The sequence below is a fragment of the Salvia hispanica genome, chromosome 2 (genome assembly GCF_029641045.1).
Source record: "Salvia hispanica isolate PSC_SH4W2 chromosome 2, Shi_PSC_v1, whole genome shotgun sequence".
Taxonomy (NCBI): Eukaryota; Viridiplantae; Streptophyta; class Magnoliopsida; order Lamiales; family Lamiaceae; genus Salvia; species Salvia hispanica.
The window spans coordinates 4,261,630-4,277,247 of record NC_142693.1 but is presented as its reverse complement, the minus strand read 5'-3'; the positions used below and the strand labels follow the sequence as shown (position 1 = coordinate 4,277,247).

General features: G+C 36.4%; 2 protein-coding genes across 2 annotated transcripts; both read left to right on the top strand.

Annotated features, from left to right (window-relative positions):
* The first annotated feature begins 3,406 nt into the window (after nucleotides 1-3,406).
* Nucleotides 3,407-6,676, top strand: LOC125201479 (uncharacterized). The gene is made up of 4 exons (XM_048099615.2): nucleotides 3,407-3,920; nucleotides 4,735-5,229; nucleotides 5,973-6,026; nucleotides 6,407-6,676. The coding sequence occupies exons 1-4, from the start codon at nucleotides 3,447-3,449 to the stop codon at nucleotides 6,497-6,499; spliced, it is 1,116 nt and encodes a 371-aa protein (XP_047955572.1). The 5' UTR covers nucleotides 3,407-3,446; the 3' UTR covers nucleotides 6,500-6,676.
* A 1,944-nt stretch (nucleotides 6,677-8,620) lies between these two features.
* Nucleotides 8,621-11,992, top strand: LOC125218385 (uncharacterized). The gene is made up of 4 exons (XM_048120043.2): nucleotides 8,621-9,183; nucleotides 10,824-11,318; nucleotides 11,594-11,638; nucleotides 11,795-11,992. Exons 1-4 carry the CDS (start codon nucleotides 8,719-8,721, stop codon nucleotides 11,879-11,881), a joined length of 1,092 nt encoding a protein of 363 aa, XP_047976000.1. The 5' UTR covers nucleotides 8,621-8,718; the 3' UTR covers nucleotides 11,882-11,992.
* Nucleotides 11,993-15,618: the final 3,626 nt, after the last annotated feature.

The window sequence follows — 15,618 nt, the reverse complement described above, 5'->3', positions numbered from 1 at the left end:
AAAAGGTAAAAACCTAGTTAGCCTTTGAAGGATACGCCCATAGATATTGGAGTGAATATCGAAAGTTAGGTGTTATATGATTTATATAGTACTCCATTTATTAATTAATTATGGGGCAGATATAGTTTGATATCTACTTGGATATACTTGAATCTTTAAAATTTGTCTTTCTAGTTCAAATTAAGATTAGTTACACTTTTAAACGAAAATTTATGTAGCTCCAAGTACTCGTATTGTTTTTTTCCTATAATTTTATTGGTATTCTGTTATTAATGGATCGTATTTTTTATCGCCTCATTAAATTAAATTATTACCTTTTTTTAAAATCTAACATATTTAATAATTTTTAATTTATTCTTTATTACTCCCTCGTCCATAAAAAATAGAACACAATTACCATTTTTGGCCGTCCACAAAAAATAACAAAAAATAGAGCACAATCATTTATGGAAAGTTTTCAACAAATAATAACCCATATACATCATTCCACTAACACTACTTCTCGCTTAACTTTTTCTCCTCATCTCTTACTTTTTTCCCTTCTTTCTTACTTTACCAATTCTACATTAAAACCCGGGCCATACACAAATTGCTCTATTTTTTGTGGACGGAGGGAGTATATTTTATTCTCTTAATAATACTTTATTTTATTCTTTTATTTAATAGAGAAAGTTGTAAAATAATACGAGTTTTAATGCATAATTGGTAAAGTAAGAGGGAGAAATGGAAAATATGGTTGAAAGTAGTGTTAGTGCGATCCACAACTGTATATGGTTAGTATTGATTTAAGACTTTTCATTTATTGAATTAGTCTAATTTTGGTGGACGTCCCAAAATGATAAAACTTGTCTATTTTTTTGTGGACCAGGGAGTATTAGATAAGAGTATTACCATATAAATTATGCGACTTTGTATATATTCATAAATCATTCTCCCTCCTTGTGTGAACGAATCTTATACACACCATTATACTCAGTCTGTGCGGAAATAAATATCTCATTTTGATCAGGTCGGGTTTTAAGAAATTTTTTTATTTTAAAAAATAAAATGAGTAAAAAAGTTAGTAAAATGTGAATCTTACCTTTATACTATAATTTTATAATAAAATATAAATAAAATGAATTGATGGGTAAGGAAACCAAAAACCAATAAGAAAAGTTAAATGAGACCTATATTGTAGACGGAACAAAAAAAGAATAATAGAACACACTTTATTATCATGATAATTTTGTATCTAAAAGAAACACACCGTGGAAAATGGGTCACGGGTCAATGGGTCGTGCGTAGGGCTGGGGAAAAATATCGAAAAAATGATATATCGCTCGTATCGTATTGAAAAATATCGAAAAATTATCGAATTTTCGATATATCGTAATTTTCGATACGATACGATATCATATCGTAAGTTTTCGATACGATAACGATATGAATTTTCTTATATCGCGATATATCGTTTTATATCGAAAATACGATATATATCGAAAATTTTCGATATATCGATATTTTCGATATATATCGATATTTTATTTTCGATATATATCGATATATATCAAAATTTTTGATATATATCGATATTTAACGATATATCGAAATATCGATACGATAACGATATGAATTTTTTTTATATCGAAAGTTCGATATATCGAAACTTTCGATACGATAACGATATGAAATTCTTTCATATCGATATTTTTGATACGATACACGATACAACGTTTTCGATACGATATATCGTATCGACCCACCCCCTAGTAGTGCGCAAACGATAGTATATGGAGTATTAATTCATCAGAATGGACTTATCCAAATACATCGGCCCCATCACATATGTAGCAAAACTTTCACATTTCCACCAAAATAATTTGCTCGTTGGAAATTTCTCTATCACTAATCTTCATCGCCTTCTTCTAAATTTGGACACAATTTTAAATTAGGAATAAATTCTTGGCTTTCATGCTTTGAATTAATTAGGAATAAATTAGAAATTTATTTCAACCAACAAGTTTTATGAGATTCTTATCTAGTAAACTTGTATAATTGATATCATCCGTCCCTTCATAAGTGAGGCGTATTCCTTTTAGATCGTCCCATGATAAATGAGACATTTTATTTTATGGCAAAAAAACAACACTCTATTTCGCTCTCTCACTTTTTCTCTGTGCTTTTTTTCAACTTCTAAAATCTGTGCCCAAAAAAAAACGTCTCACATGCAATGTTAGCTGGGAGTATATGGAAGGACTTGAATAATACTATGGGGGATTGTCTTAACTCTTAAAGGCGTGCTTGGTATGATGAAATGGAATGGGGGTGGAATGGAATGAAGATAGGAATGAAATGTCAATTTTTTTGGATTTCCTTTGCATTTTCAACCATTCACTTATTCATTCCATCCCACCAAGAAAATGAATAGAATGGAGGTAGCAATCACATTTCATTCCACCATTCCATTCCAACATAATCCCTCCGTCCCAGAAAATTCGTCCCAGTATTCCATTTCAGTCCGTCCCACAAAATTTGTCCCACTTCACTTTTACCATTTTTGATAGTGGACCACATATTCCACTAACTCATTCCTACTCACATTTTACTATAAAACTAATACTTAAAAAGTAGGACCCACCTCCCACCAACTTTTTCAACTCACTCTCAATTAGATTTCTTAAAACCCGTGCCGGGTCCAAGTGTCCCAAATTATTGGGATTGCGGGAGTACCAAGTAGCCCCTAAGCGTCTTGGGAGAATTGTTCTACACTGAGTTTAATTGCAATTCTTGTTTTCCATTTTGCCTTGTTCTCATTATTTTTGTTTGGCAACGGGCTGATCGATGGGCTTGATGTGGCCCATCATCTGGAGTTGGGCTGCTTGATGTGGGCTTGGTCAACTTGAGAAAGACCCAGTTAACTCATAGTAAATGCCAATGTGCCAATTCAAATATCGTAAATTGAGTGATAATTGAGTTTTGTACTCTTTCATTATAAGTTGACGAAGGCGAAGACCTCATGAGAGCTACCAGACATAGTAAATTGTGTTAAAATTCTAATATCTTGTCTCACATCGGCTTAGTGACTTAAGAGGCCTTTTAAGGAGTTAGTGACCCATTTATAATATGGTATCAGAGCAAGGCTCAAGTCGATGATGGTTTATCTCTTTATCTCTTCTCTTGCCTACCCACATGATGGAAGTCCGATGTGTCATTTCGGCCCACACGTGAGGGGGCGTGTTAAAATTCTAATATCTTGTCCCACATCGGTTTGGTGATGATCCTATCTCTTCTATATAAGGATGGACAACCCTCCCTCTTATGACTCCTTTTAACGGGTGAGTGACCCATTTCTAATAAATTGCAATAAGTTTAGTAGATGTGACAAAATATCTTCGCAAATTAACAAGACACTCTCCACCACCCATCCATTCACGGTAGAGAGAGAGAGAGAAAAATAGAGAGAGATGGAAGGAATGAGAGATATAGCGAGATCCTACTACGACAGAGCAAGCGAGGCCGAGAAGAAATCGATCAAACAATCCTTCGCGAAACTCGACATCAACGGCGACGGGAGGATAAATTTTAGGGAGTTCAAGAAGTCGGTGAGCTCGTGGCTGCGCGAGGCGGCGGTGTTCAAGCAGTTCGACAAGAACGGCGACGGGAGCCTCGATTTCGATGAGTTTCTGTGCCTTCACTACATGGAGAAGAAGGTGGACATCGCCAAATGCAGCGCCTGCTCGGAGCTGCTGGTGGGGCCCTACTTCTCTTGCTTGCTTTGCTTGGGAAGAGGCAAAGATACGTACGATCTCTGCTGCGCTTGCTACCGCCGCCGCCGCGGTTGGTCGCATGAGCACCCCGTGCAGCATATGATGGATCATCACTCCCTGCTCATGCTCCTCAAGGATCGCACCGCCGGTGCTGAAAAGGCTCAGCATAAGGTAATCTTGGTTGCTCGGTCGATATTTTTGTTATTGTTATTGATTAGTGACGAAGCCAGACATTTCACTTTGTGTACCAAGTCTTTTTCAATGGAAAAATAAATTAAATTTAACAAATTTTAGAAATTGGAAGTTTTTTTTATTAAGCATGGGATAAATCAAATTCTTAAGTTTAATTAATCAGATAATAATTTAAAATATCTAGCAAATTTTAAAATTGTGGGCCCCTATAGTTTCAGGTAGCTTTCTCTTGCAAGTAATTATTTAGCCTATTTGATGTGTTAATTTCATCTTATTTTTAGCCTAGATTTTTAATTATTTAAAGCCTCAACTTTCATTTAATTTGCTGTTATTTGCTGAATTTTTAGAACGCTTTCAATAATATTCTCAAGAGTAAAGGTCAATTTGGTAATAAAACATATGACTAAAATATGAATTTGGTCCAAAATGTTCACTTTCTGAAAAACAGGTCCATAACAAATGAAATCCTTATTATCTGAGTTGTCATTTTTTTACGATTCCTTAAGAAACTAATGGTCATGTCATTGTGCAATTAGCGTTGACTGTTAGTTTTTTATTGAACTGTCAAAAATAGGACTACTTCGACGACATTTTCATTTGTTATGGTCCTATTTTTCAAACAATTAATGTTTTGCACCAAATTCGTATTCTGGTCATATGTTTATGACCAAAATTGACCTTTACTCTTAAGAATATACACATACTCAGTTAAAAGTAAAAATACAAGATTAATGTTGTTATAGGCTGAATTTTGTAATTCCTATTTCTAATAAATGAACATGAATCCAAACAGAAAGAAATGGAGGAACTGCGCGAAGTCGCAAAAGCTCATTACCATTCCAGCCCTCCTCATGTCCAAGCATTAGCCCACAAGTTCTACCGATCCATGGACTCGGACGGGGACGGCCGAGTCGATGTGTCCGAGTTCCTAGACTTCATGAGGCACGAAGGCTATTCCTGCATGGAAAACCCTTGTTTCTTCGACGACCTTGACGTCGACCGCAACGGCACCCTCGACTTCTTCGAGGTCATGACGTTGTACTACATCATCAAGAGCGGCCGCCCTTTCTGCGACTGCTGCGACAAATTCATCCCCGGGTTATTCTTCTCCTGCGTCGAGTGCTATAAGAATGGTAGAAGCTCGTTCGATCTCTGTCGGGATTGCTACGGGAAGGGGAGGTGCGACCATAATCACGGCGGCCGGGTTCATTTTTTGGATAATCATACGTTGTTGCAAGCTATGAAAGATTCGACGCTTGCACCTGCGCCAAGGGTAACTTATTATGAGGTAATGCTAATTTATATAGCGATATCAATTGCTAACTTTCTTAAGTTACTAACTATGCCAATTCATCAACGCAGGGTATTAAAAATATAAACACATAATTTTGTTGACATGTCAATATAGTATGTTGACATTATGTGTTGACATTTTAATGTTATCATATTGACATTTACTACACTCCGTTGATAGGTTAAAAAAGTTAGCATCTTAAAAGGTTAGCAATATAACACACCTCGAACTATATATGATAAAAAAAAATCGGACATTTTTCATTATTTAGTTTTTAAGTAACATATTCTAACATCAGAATAACTGTAAGAAAGTACCTAATGTTTCAACTTTTTTCAGGCTAATAGTAAAAAAAATACAATAATAGTCGATCGATTTATATTTTAACCATGAAGTTGAAATTTTGTGAAAATATACATCAAACTTTTAACTTGTGAATAGTAAATTTCTCATGATTAAATTTCTTGGGCGAATTTTGGAAAATTTACTGCGAGTTGGTAAAAGTTATATTTTTTGGGGTGTCTAGTAAAAGTTAAATCTCTCTCTCCCTCTCTCCCTCTCTCCCTCTCTCCTTCTGATTTTACCAACTGTATATTAAATTCGTATCACATATAACTTTGTCTATTTTTTTTTTTGGACAGAGGCTGTATAATATTTGCCTCGAATTAATTAATGAATGATGCTGTGCTTTTCCTCCTTTTACATGCAGTAATTAAATCTCTTGTTTGTTGCTACAGGCAGGGAATACACCCACTTATGAGTATGACATGTATCAATCAAACTCAATCTGGGTAAGTTATGCATAATTTGTTTTTATTTTAATTTTATAACGATAAATTATAGATATGAAAAATTACTTTTATGAAATGATATATCCTTTGTCAGTAATTTATAGTTCTATTTTGATTTGACACAGTAAAATTATTTAATTTTACGAAGAAAAATAAAAAAAAAATAATCAAAGAAATGTCAGCCTCATCTTTATAGAATAAACAAATGAGATTTAAATTGCGGTCTATAAAATAGTAAAACATTTTTTTATAAAGAGAGAAAGTACATCCTATATACATAGATAAAGTAATGATGGAAGTACATCATACATCATACATGCATAGATAAGATTATAAAACCTAATTTGATTAACACATAGCTCTTTCTTGATGCATTTCAGAGCAATGTTAAGGATGCATATGAAGCATTGGACACAATAATCAATATTGGGATGGCCGTCACCACCACCCTAGGCTTCTGCACTATTATGTGAGAGCCAAATAAATTCAAAAAGAGAAGGGCGAAAAAAGAATGATATTTACGCACAGTAGTCCTAAGAATATTGATTTGACTACTTTTTTTACTTAGTGGGTGTTCGGTTTGCAAGATTGTATCCGAGATTAAATTATTACTACTTCTTTTGTCCGTCATTAAGAATATCATTCTTTAACTGCACGGGTTTTAAGAAATGTTAAGTAAAGTGAAAAGTTATTGGATTATAGGTTTCACTCGTATATATTATTTAGTTTTAAATGAAATATAAGGGGAATGTGGGATCCTATTACCATTTATGATAAAGTGAACTTAGACTCTTATTTGCAAATAAAGGGAGTAGTATAATCTGTATCTTTTATTTTTCGGTGTATGTTTGTGAATTACATAATTTGAATTTAAAATATTTATATATCCGTTACGATATCCTACAGCCGGATAATTTTAATTGGACTATCCTTATATTTAGAATATTATAAATTCTCGATTAGAGACGTTAGGCCAGCTCAAAACTCGTGAGTTGAATCAATAATTCCCTATATTTAGAAGTATATAGCTGAAATTTTCTAACTTAAAAAAGGCACGGTTACAGTTTCTTGCTCTAAAATAGCTGCTTTTGAAACTACAGATTAACATATATGCCAACAATATTGTAAGGGTCCGATGGTACATATCCGAACTCCATATTAATTAGTATGATATTGTTCAAAATATCGATGTGACAACAGAATTACACACCGATTACCAATATTACACATAACCTCATCTACTTGTAATATCAGATTTCACGTTGATATTTTGTTCGCTTCAAGATATTTTATTACCAAAAATGAAACATTGTAGGTTGATTTGAATAGACGTGCAATAAGATAAAATCGACCATTTATCATTAAAAACATAAATTGTCTTGAGACCATAATTGAGTGTTGTTACCAGATTTTGCTATTGCCTAAGCAATGTATGTGATGAACAAGAATTTTGCAGCGACAAATTCTAATTGGGAATAAGGAAACATTGATCATAAAAGAAACGAATACTATGTGATCATAATAAAATCATTTTACTTCTCAATATCAATTAAAGACTACATAATTTAAATATAAACGAGAATCTTAATCCTATGCAGTTAGAGTCAGTTAATACGAAAAGAATCGACAAAGAAAATTTGAGGAAATCAATAAATATAATCTTATAATTGCTTGATATGAAGCAAGATATCTTGGAGATACATAATTTTTGTACCTAATAGGTTTTATTCTTTGACGTTTGTGTTGCAAGTTGGGTGTCGACGTCTGGGTCCACTTGATGGGCTGGATCAAATGGGGCTGCCGCGAAGCTCGGCCTTGGCGGCCGCGTGGGATGGGGCCGCTATGGCGTCGGGCTGATGGAGAAGTCCATGCTGAATATTAATCTCCGATCTAATAAAGATAAAAACAGATACTCCACAAAACATTAATATTCAAAACAAATAGCAACAGAAAATGAGCTTTCAATAGTTCCAAGTTGATAAGAAATTAGTGATTTATGATGATCGAAGACGAAGACCTCATGAGAGCTACCAATTCAAATATCAGTAATTGTACTTTATACTTTTCTTCGTTTTACACGACGAAGATGAAGACGAAGACGAAGACCTTGTGAGAGCTACCAAACATATCCAACAATTGCAATATTAATGTTTTGTAGTTCACACAAAATATCTTGGCAAATTTTCAAACAAGTGAACTACTCCCTCCGTCCCCGATTAATCATCACTCTTTGACCGGGCACGAGTTTTAAGAAATGTAAAGAAAAGTTGATTAAAGAAGTTATTAGTGGAACATGAGACCAAATTTTTTATATTGGTTTTATAATAAAATGTGAGTGAAGTGAGTTAGTGAAACGTAGGACCTACTTAGCATTTATGATAAAAATAAAGTGAAACAATTATTGAGGGACGGAGGGAGTAATTTGTAAGTCTGAGTCAGAAAATAGGATAATATATATTCTCCACCATCCATTCGTTTAAGTTCAATTTACACACTTGCCATTACAATTTACAAACATCACCAATTGTGTTTGAAAGATCAAACTAAATAACTCAAATTAATATCTTCGCATGTATATTTTTTCCAGCAAGACTACAAATTTTGTTCCTCGATTAGAAAATGATGCTCTTCATCACACATCCATTTAAGAGCGAGCCAGAGAGGGGAGAGAGAGGCCGATCGAGAGAGATAGATGGAAGGGATGAGAGACATCGCGAGATCCTACTACGCGAGAGCAAGCGAGGCCGAGAAAAGAACGATCATACAATTCTTCACGGAGCTTGACATCGACGGCGACGGATTAATAAGCCTGGCGGAGTTCAAGAGGCCGATCAGCGGCGCGGAAGCCGTGTTTTATAAGCTCGACGCGAACGGCGACGGGCGCCTCGATTTCGACGAGTTCCTGTGCCTTTACTACATGAGTGGGAAGATGCCGGTGCTCAACTGCGACGGCTGCGCTCAGTTTCTGGTTGGCCCTTACTTCTCTTGCTTGCTTTGCATTGGGAGAGGCGACAACTCGTACGACCTGTGCTGTTCTTGCTACTGCCGTGGCGCCGAGTTCTCGCATGAGCACTCGGTCGAGCACATGGTGGATCATCACTCTCAGCTCATGCTCTTCAGGACTCGCACTGCTTGTGATGAAAAAGCTCAAAACAAGGTACCAATCACAAATAATGTCTCATTTTGTTAGATTCGTTTTGAAGTCTCATATACTTCTTTTCTACTCCATTTCGGATTAGAAACCTCATAAGTACTTCATTAAATTATGTTAAAAATAAAATAGAGGAATAACGTATTAAAGATAAAGAGAGGGTAAGAGCACTCCCAATGGGTCGGCGTTAAATCCGGCGAAAAATCGCCGATTATCGCCGAGCGTTGGAGTGAATTCGGCGATAATTCGGCGATAAAACTTCCTTATTATCGCCAACTCCCTTATTATCGCCGATTTATCGCCGAATCATCGCCGACCACTGTGGGCGCGATTCGGCGATAAATCGGCGATAATTTTTTTTTTTTTTTTTTTTTTTTTTAAATCTTTGTTTTTATGGTTTTTATTTGTAGTTTTTTTTAAATCTTTGTTTTCTATAGTTTTTATTTGTAGTTTTTTTTAAATCTTTGTTTTTTTAAATCTTTGTTTTTTATGTTTTTTATTTGTAGTTTTTTTTTTCTCGTTGTATTATATTTTCCAATGATTAATACAACGATGAATTGTTCATTATAAATCTATTTATTAAACACATTTGTAGGGAAAATTAAACAATATTAAAAATGATGATGTAAAAATGAAATGTTGAGTTAGGGAGAAATAAGGGAGAAATAAGGGAGAAACCATTGGACAAGTTGGCTAAAAGTTGGCTAAAAACTGGGGATAAATTTTGGTGCTGATGTGGCGCTGATGTGGCAGGAGTTAGGGAGAAATAAGGGAGAAATAAGGGAGACCATTGGGAGTGCTCTAAGGTGGTAAAAGGAATAAATTAAAGTGATTGAATGTTTTATTTTTTTATTAAAAAATATAAAATGACTCAACTTGGGACATTCCAAAAGTGAATACGACTGAACTTAGTTGAGACGGAAGGAACATTATTTTTCTAATACTCCTCCCGCGACAGGAGTCCTAAGAAATGTAAAGAAAGGTGGCATTCGGTTGTCATGACTAATAATCATGAGACTATCCAACTAGAATTAAGTTGTGGGATTATTTTAGTTGGAGGGGAGGCTATGACTAATTATCATGAGACTATCCATCTAGGATTAAGTTAAGGAAGTCAATCTTGTGAATCAAACATGATACATATTTAATCATGAGATTTAGTACTCTTGCCAACCGAACACCCCCAAAGTGTATTGAATAAGTTAGTGGAATGTGAGTTTTACTTATATATATTCGTTTTATAATTAAATGTGAGTGGAATAAGTTGTGGAATGTGGAACATACTTACCATTTATGGTAAAAGTGAAATAGGAATTTTATTGTGAGACGGACCAAAATGACAAAACATGACTCTTAGTGTGGAACGAAGAGAGTATAATGTGACCGTTAAATTGATTATGTAGTGTCCATTATAAAAAATAGTACAAGTAAAATGAGACAATTAATAGGAGACAGATCAAAATAAAAAACTGAGACACATAATGGGGACGAAGGAAGTATTTTTCTCCTTTTTTTTTTCTCTTTGTTAATTACGCATTAAAACTTCTTTATTTCAATTAACCTATTTCTATGGGACAATATATTAAAATAAAACTCTTACTTAACTAATTATGATAATGATGATGTTGGAACATGAATCCAAACAGAAAGAAATAGAGGAAATTCGCGAAATCGCAAGAGCCCTTCACCGAGACAGCTCCCCTGAAGTCCAAGAATTAGCAATCGAGTTCTACCAATCCCTGGACTCGGACGGAGACGGCCGAGTCGATCTGTCTGAGTTCCTAGCCTTCATGAGGGAACTAGGCTATTCCTACAAGAAAAACCCTACTTTATTCAACGAGCTCGACGTAGACAGCAACGGCACCCTCGACTTCATCGAGGCCATGACGCTCCTCTACATCATCAAGAGCGGCCGCCCTCAATGCGACTGTTGCGAAAGAATCATCCCCGGTGTATTCTTCTCCTGCGCTGACTGCTTTAAGAATCCCGAAACCTCGTACGATCTGTGCAAGGATTGCTACGTGAAGGGAAGGTGCGACCATAGTCACGGCGGCCGGGCTCAGTTTTTGGACAGTCATACGTTGTTGCAGGCTATGAGATATCCGGAGGTTGCAGATGTATCAGGCGTAACAATTCATGAGGTAATTTTTATTTTATTTTATTTTATTCTTTGCAATTAAATATTCCAACCTTGGAATAATTGTGTAACCACTGTAAAAATTATTTGCAATAAAATGAGTACATAATCAATAATATATTTGGTGAATTCATTTCGAATATGATATTAGTCTTGAAATCATCAGGGAGAAAATAATGTAAAACGCACAAGATATAATATTCAAGTCGAATAAATGGAATAATGATGTCGTTTTCCCCCTTTATATGCGGTAATAAAATCTCTTGTTTGTGGCTGCAGACAGGGAATAGATCCACAGATATTGCCGTATCAAACCCAAAGTGGGTAAGAATGCAAAATTTGTTTTATGTGAATTTTGGTACGAGAAATTATACATATGGAAAATTAGATTTATGAAAATGATACATCAAAATATGCAAGCATAATAGATAAAATGAAATTCAATTTGATTAACACATTGCTCTTTCTTGATGATCTCAGAGCATAACGAAGGTTGCATATACTGCACTTGACATAGCATGCAAAGTCGGGGCCATTTCCAGCGCGGTAGGCTGCACAATTATGTGACAATATGAGAAAGCCAAATAAAATAAAAATGAAAAGGGCTAAAAAAGTGCATTTCTTTATATTAATGGTATTAAACGCGAATGTTAATTGGACTACTTTTTTTCTTGTTCATGTCATCTTTATCTAGTATTTTTGATGTGTATGTTTTTTAATTAAAGTAAGATAGGACTCTTTGTTATAGTATTATTTACTTTATCCTTTTTTTATTTTAAATATCTAATACTCTCTGAGCGTAATTAAATGTCAAAAAAGAAAACTTGAGACACTTAATCGTGGACAGACGTAAAAGGAAACTTGGGATACTTAATTGTGGACAGACAAAAAAGGAAACTTGAAACACTTAATCATGGACGGACGGAGTAAATAATACTACTACCTTCTAAATTCTTACAACTTCTTTTTGTGAAGTGTAATGGACTCTAATTGTATTTGGGCTTGATTAATACGGCTGGGCCGAATTAATTCAGAGGCCCAAGTGACTTCGGTGACCCATGTTTGGCTTTGGCCCGATAACTTGATAGGATACTCCGATGGCTGCCACGTGGAGACTCACGCGGATCACGGCTGGTGGCCGTTGGATCTTGCGTTGTGTTTGTTATGAGTCTTATGACTCATATCACTCCATCAGTTTCAGTTTTAATCTCTCTCTCTCTCTCTGGCCGTCTGCTCTCGCTTCTCTCTACTCTCTCTCTCGTTTCCGGCTTCGTTCGCCGGTCATCTGCTTCAATCTCTTGTTTCCACCGTGGTATCTCGGTTTTAGAGAGATTCCTCGGTTTGATTCTGTGTGAAGAGAGTGCTTGAGCGTTCCTTCTCAGATCTAGGGTTAATCCAACTTCCTTGTTGGATTTGGGTGAGATTGAGGGTTCTTTGAGAGTTCTTGTGTTGCGAAGCAGTGTTGTTGAGATCGGTTGTGAGATTAAGGCTACTGAGGTTGTCTCCTGTGTTGTAGCAGTCGGAGTATCCCTAGGGTTAGGGTTTAGTTACTTCGCGGTGCTCCCTTGAGATTTGTTGGTGAAGATAGAGGAGGTCCTTGGCCCTGTGAAGTCGTGTGTGTGCGACCTGAGCCATATCCTGAATCTTCTGATCTTTTGTCCTCTGTTCCTTTTAGTATAGATCCGTGAGGATCATTTGCTTGTATTACTAACTTGTGTTTTCAAGTGTACAGGGTTTCCCGAACCAGTGGTCGCCTGGACTCAAGATCTGGTCAAGGATCGGTTGAGTGCTAGGGTTTCTGATTTCTTGGGTTATATCCTTGTAATTGTTACTTAGTTAGTTCTCTTGTAATCTTGTGATTGATTACGGTGTAATTGGCTTCTATCTCTGAGATTAGCCATCTCAGTCTCTAAGTAATAAAAGAGGTCCCGGTTTGTTAGCGAAACCTAAGTGATCTGATCCCTACAGTGGTATCAGAGCCACGGGGGGATCACTTGGGCGCGCCGGGTCGCAAAATTAAGGAGGTGGGCTCGTCAGAGTAAGGCTCAGCCTCCGGTACAGGCTCTGAGGTAAGACGGATTCTCCTTAACGAAGGGTTTCCGCTCTGGTAAATTGGCTAAAACCCCTAAAACTTTTACAGCTTTCTAGCTTTAGGTGTGGGCAGTTGTTGCTGGTAGTTGCCACTGGCCGTGGCTTAGGTTTTCTGTTCTCCTAGTTGATTTGCATGTTCTAGTTGCTCTTTACAGCTCTCTCGCTTCCGTTGTTGCTTTGATTGTCTTCTTAAATCTCAAAGTGTGTATCTCAGAGCTTGACTCTGTGTTCTTGAGTGAATTGCCTATCCACCATGTGCCATAACCGCCTTGAGTGACCCCCTGCGCCCCCATTCATTGGGTGATTGTGAACTGGGAAATCCTCTTGCCGGGGTACACGTGACAGATAGGGAGGAACTCCCTCTGGACTTGATTCTTGAGTCTGAGATCACTTTGAGGTGACCTCTGTGCGTATGCGCCTTTGCTGTATCTGTGCTTCTGTGGTTTCTTGCATGAGAAACCCCTGCATATCTGTTTTAAGTGGTCTAATTGACTGTTGTGTGTTTAAGACCACTCTCTGTGAAAGCAGGGTTGCTTGCTGTGCTCTCTGGGTTGCTGGTACTTTTGTGTGTGTTAAAATCTTTCTCAAAATGTCCCAGCCAGTTGGCATTGTCCCTTTTAATGGGAAAAATGATTTTATGATCTGGAAACAGAAAATGAAATGTGTGTTAATTCAACAAAAGGTTTTCAAATCTGTTGAGGGCTTAGTCCCTGACACTGAGTCTGCTGATAAGGCTGCAGAAATGAATGAATTAGCCAGGTCTATTCTAATTCTCAATCTTTCTGACTCTGTGATTAGAAAGGTTGGTACCATTGAGTCTGCCTCTGAGCTATGGGAAAAACTAGATACTCTCTATACTGAAACCTCAATGTCCTCAAGGATGTATTTGCTTGAAAAGCTCTTTAAATTTAAACTTGATCTTTCAAAAGACATTGAGGATAACATTGACATTTTTCAAAAGTTGGTTCAAGACATCAAAAGGTCTGGTGATAAAACCATTGATGAGTATACTAGTATTGCCCTAATGAATGCTATCCCTGATTCTTACAATGATGTTAAAGCTGCCATTAAGTATGGCAGGGATTCTGCCCCCCTTGATTTGATAATCAGTTCTTTAAAATCAAAAGAGATTGAGCTTAAGGAAAACCATGCTTTTAAATCTGCTCAGTCTAAGGCTTTAAATGTAAGGGGCAGATCCATAAACAGGTGGGGTAATGAGGGCAGTAGCTCTAATGGGAATGGTAAAAAGAAGGGCAAGAGTAGATCCAGGTCTAAAAGCAGGAATCCTAAGGCTAATAGAAAATGTTTTAACTGTGGTGAGGTTGGTCACTATAAGAAGGAGTGCCCTAATCCTAAAAAGCAGAAAAATAATAATAATCAACTGGATTCCATGGCTAACCTGGCTAAGGATAGTGATTCTGAAGGTGTTTGCTTCATGACTCATGATATTCTTTCTGTTAACTCTACTCTTGGCTGTTCTTTTTCCATTAATGACTGGCTAATTGATTCTGGATGCACCTATCATATCTCCCCTTTCAAAAATGTGTTTTCTGATTTCAAACCTGTGGAAAATACCTTTGTTTCTATGGCAAATGACAAAAAGTGTCAAATTCTTGGCATTGGGACTGTGTGTTTGAAGTTCAGTAATGGCTACGTGCTTAACTTGAAGGATGTGAGATATGTGCCTGATTTGTGTTACAACCTGCTCTCCTGTACTTGCTTAGAACAAGAAGGTTTTGAGGGAAAATGGGGGCAGGGTGTTATGAAAATCTGTAAAGGTGCTATGTGTTTGTTTAAAGCTGAAAAGAAATGTAATCTCTATGTGTGTTCTGCTCACTCTGTGGCCTGTGTGAGTAATCTTGCTAATGTGGCTAGGGTTGATAAGGCTATGTTGTGGCATAATAGACTTGGTCATATGAGTGAAAAGGGTCTAAATATTTTGAAGAAAAATGAGTTGTTGTCTGAAAATGATTTTCAAAATAGCCTTCCCTTTTGTGACACTTGTGTTCTGGGCAAACAACACAGAGTTACTTTCCCTACACCTATGACTGACAATGTCAGTCAGAATGTTATAGAATACCTACACATGGATGTGTGGGGTCCAGCCTCTGTTTCTTCTCATTCAGGGTCTGTGTATTTTCTGTCTATTATTGATGATTTTTCCAGGAAAGTTTGGTGTTTCTTAATGAAAAATAAGTCTGAAGTCTTTGAAA

Excerpts from the sequence above, each read along its gene's own strand:
- LOC125201479 (XM_048099615.2), top strand. The coding sequence starts at position 3,447 with ATGGAAGGAATGAGAGATATAGCGAGATCCTACTACGACAGAGCAAGC. Across the intron at positions 3,921-4,734 it reads CTGAAAAGGCTCAGCATAAG|AAAGAAATGGAGGAACTGCG; the intron begins GTAATCTTGGTT and ends GAATCCAAACAG. Across the intron at positions 6,027-6,406 it reads ATCAATCAAACTCAATCTGG|AGCAATGTTAAGGATGCATA; the intron begins GTAAGTTATGCA and ends GATGCATTTCAG.
- LOC125218385 (XM_048120043.2), top strand. The coding sequence starts at position 8,719 with ATGGAAGGGATGAGAGACATCGCGAGATCCTACTACGCGAGAGCAAGC. Across the intron at positions 9,184-10,823 it reads ATGAAAAAGCTCAAAACAAG|AAAGAAATAGAGGAAATTCG; the intron begins GTACCAATCACA and ends GAATCCAAACAG. Across the intron at positions 11,639-11,794 it reads CCGTATCAAACCCAAAGTGG|AGCATAACGAAGGTTGCATA; the intron begins GTAAGAATGCAA and ends TGATGATCTCAG.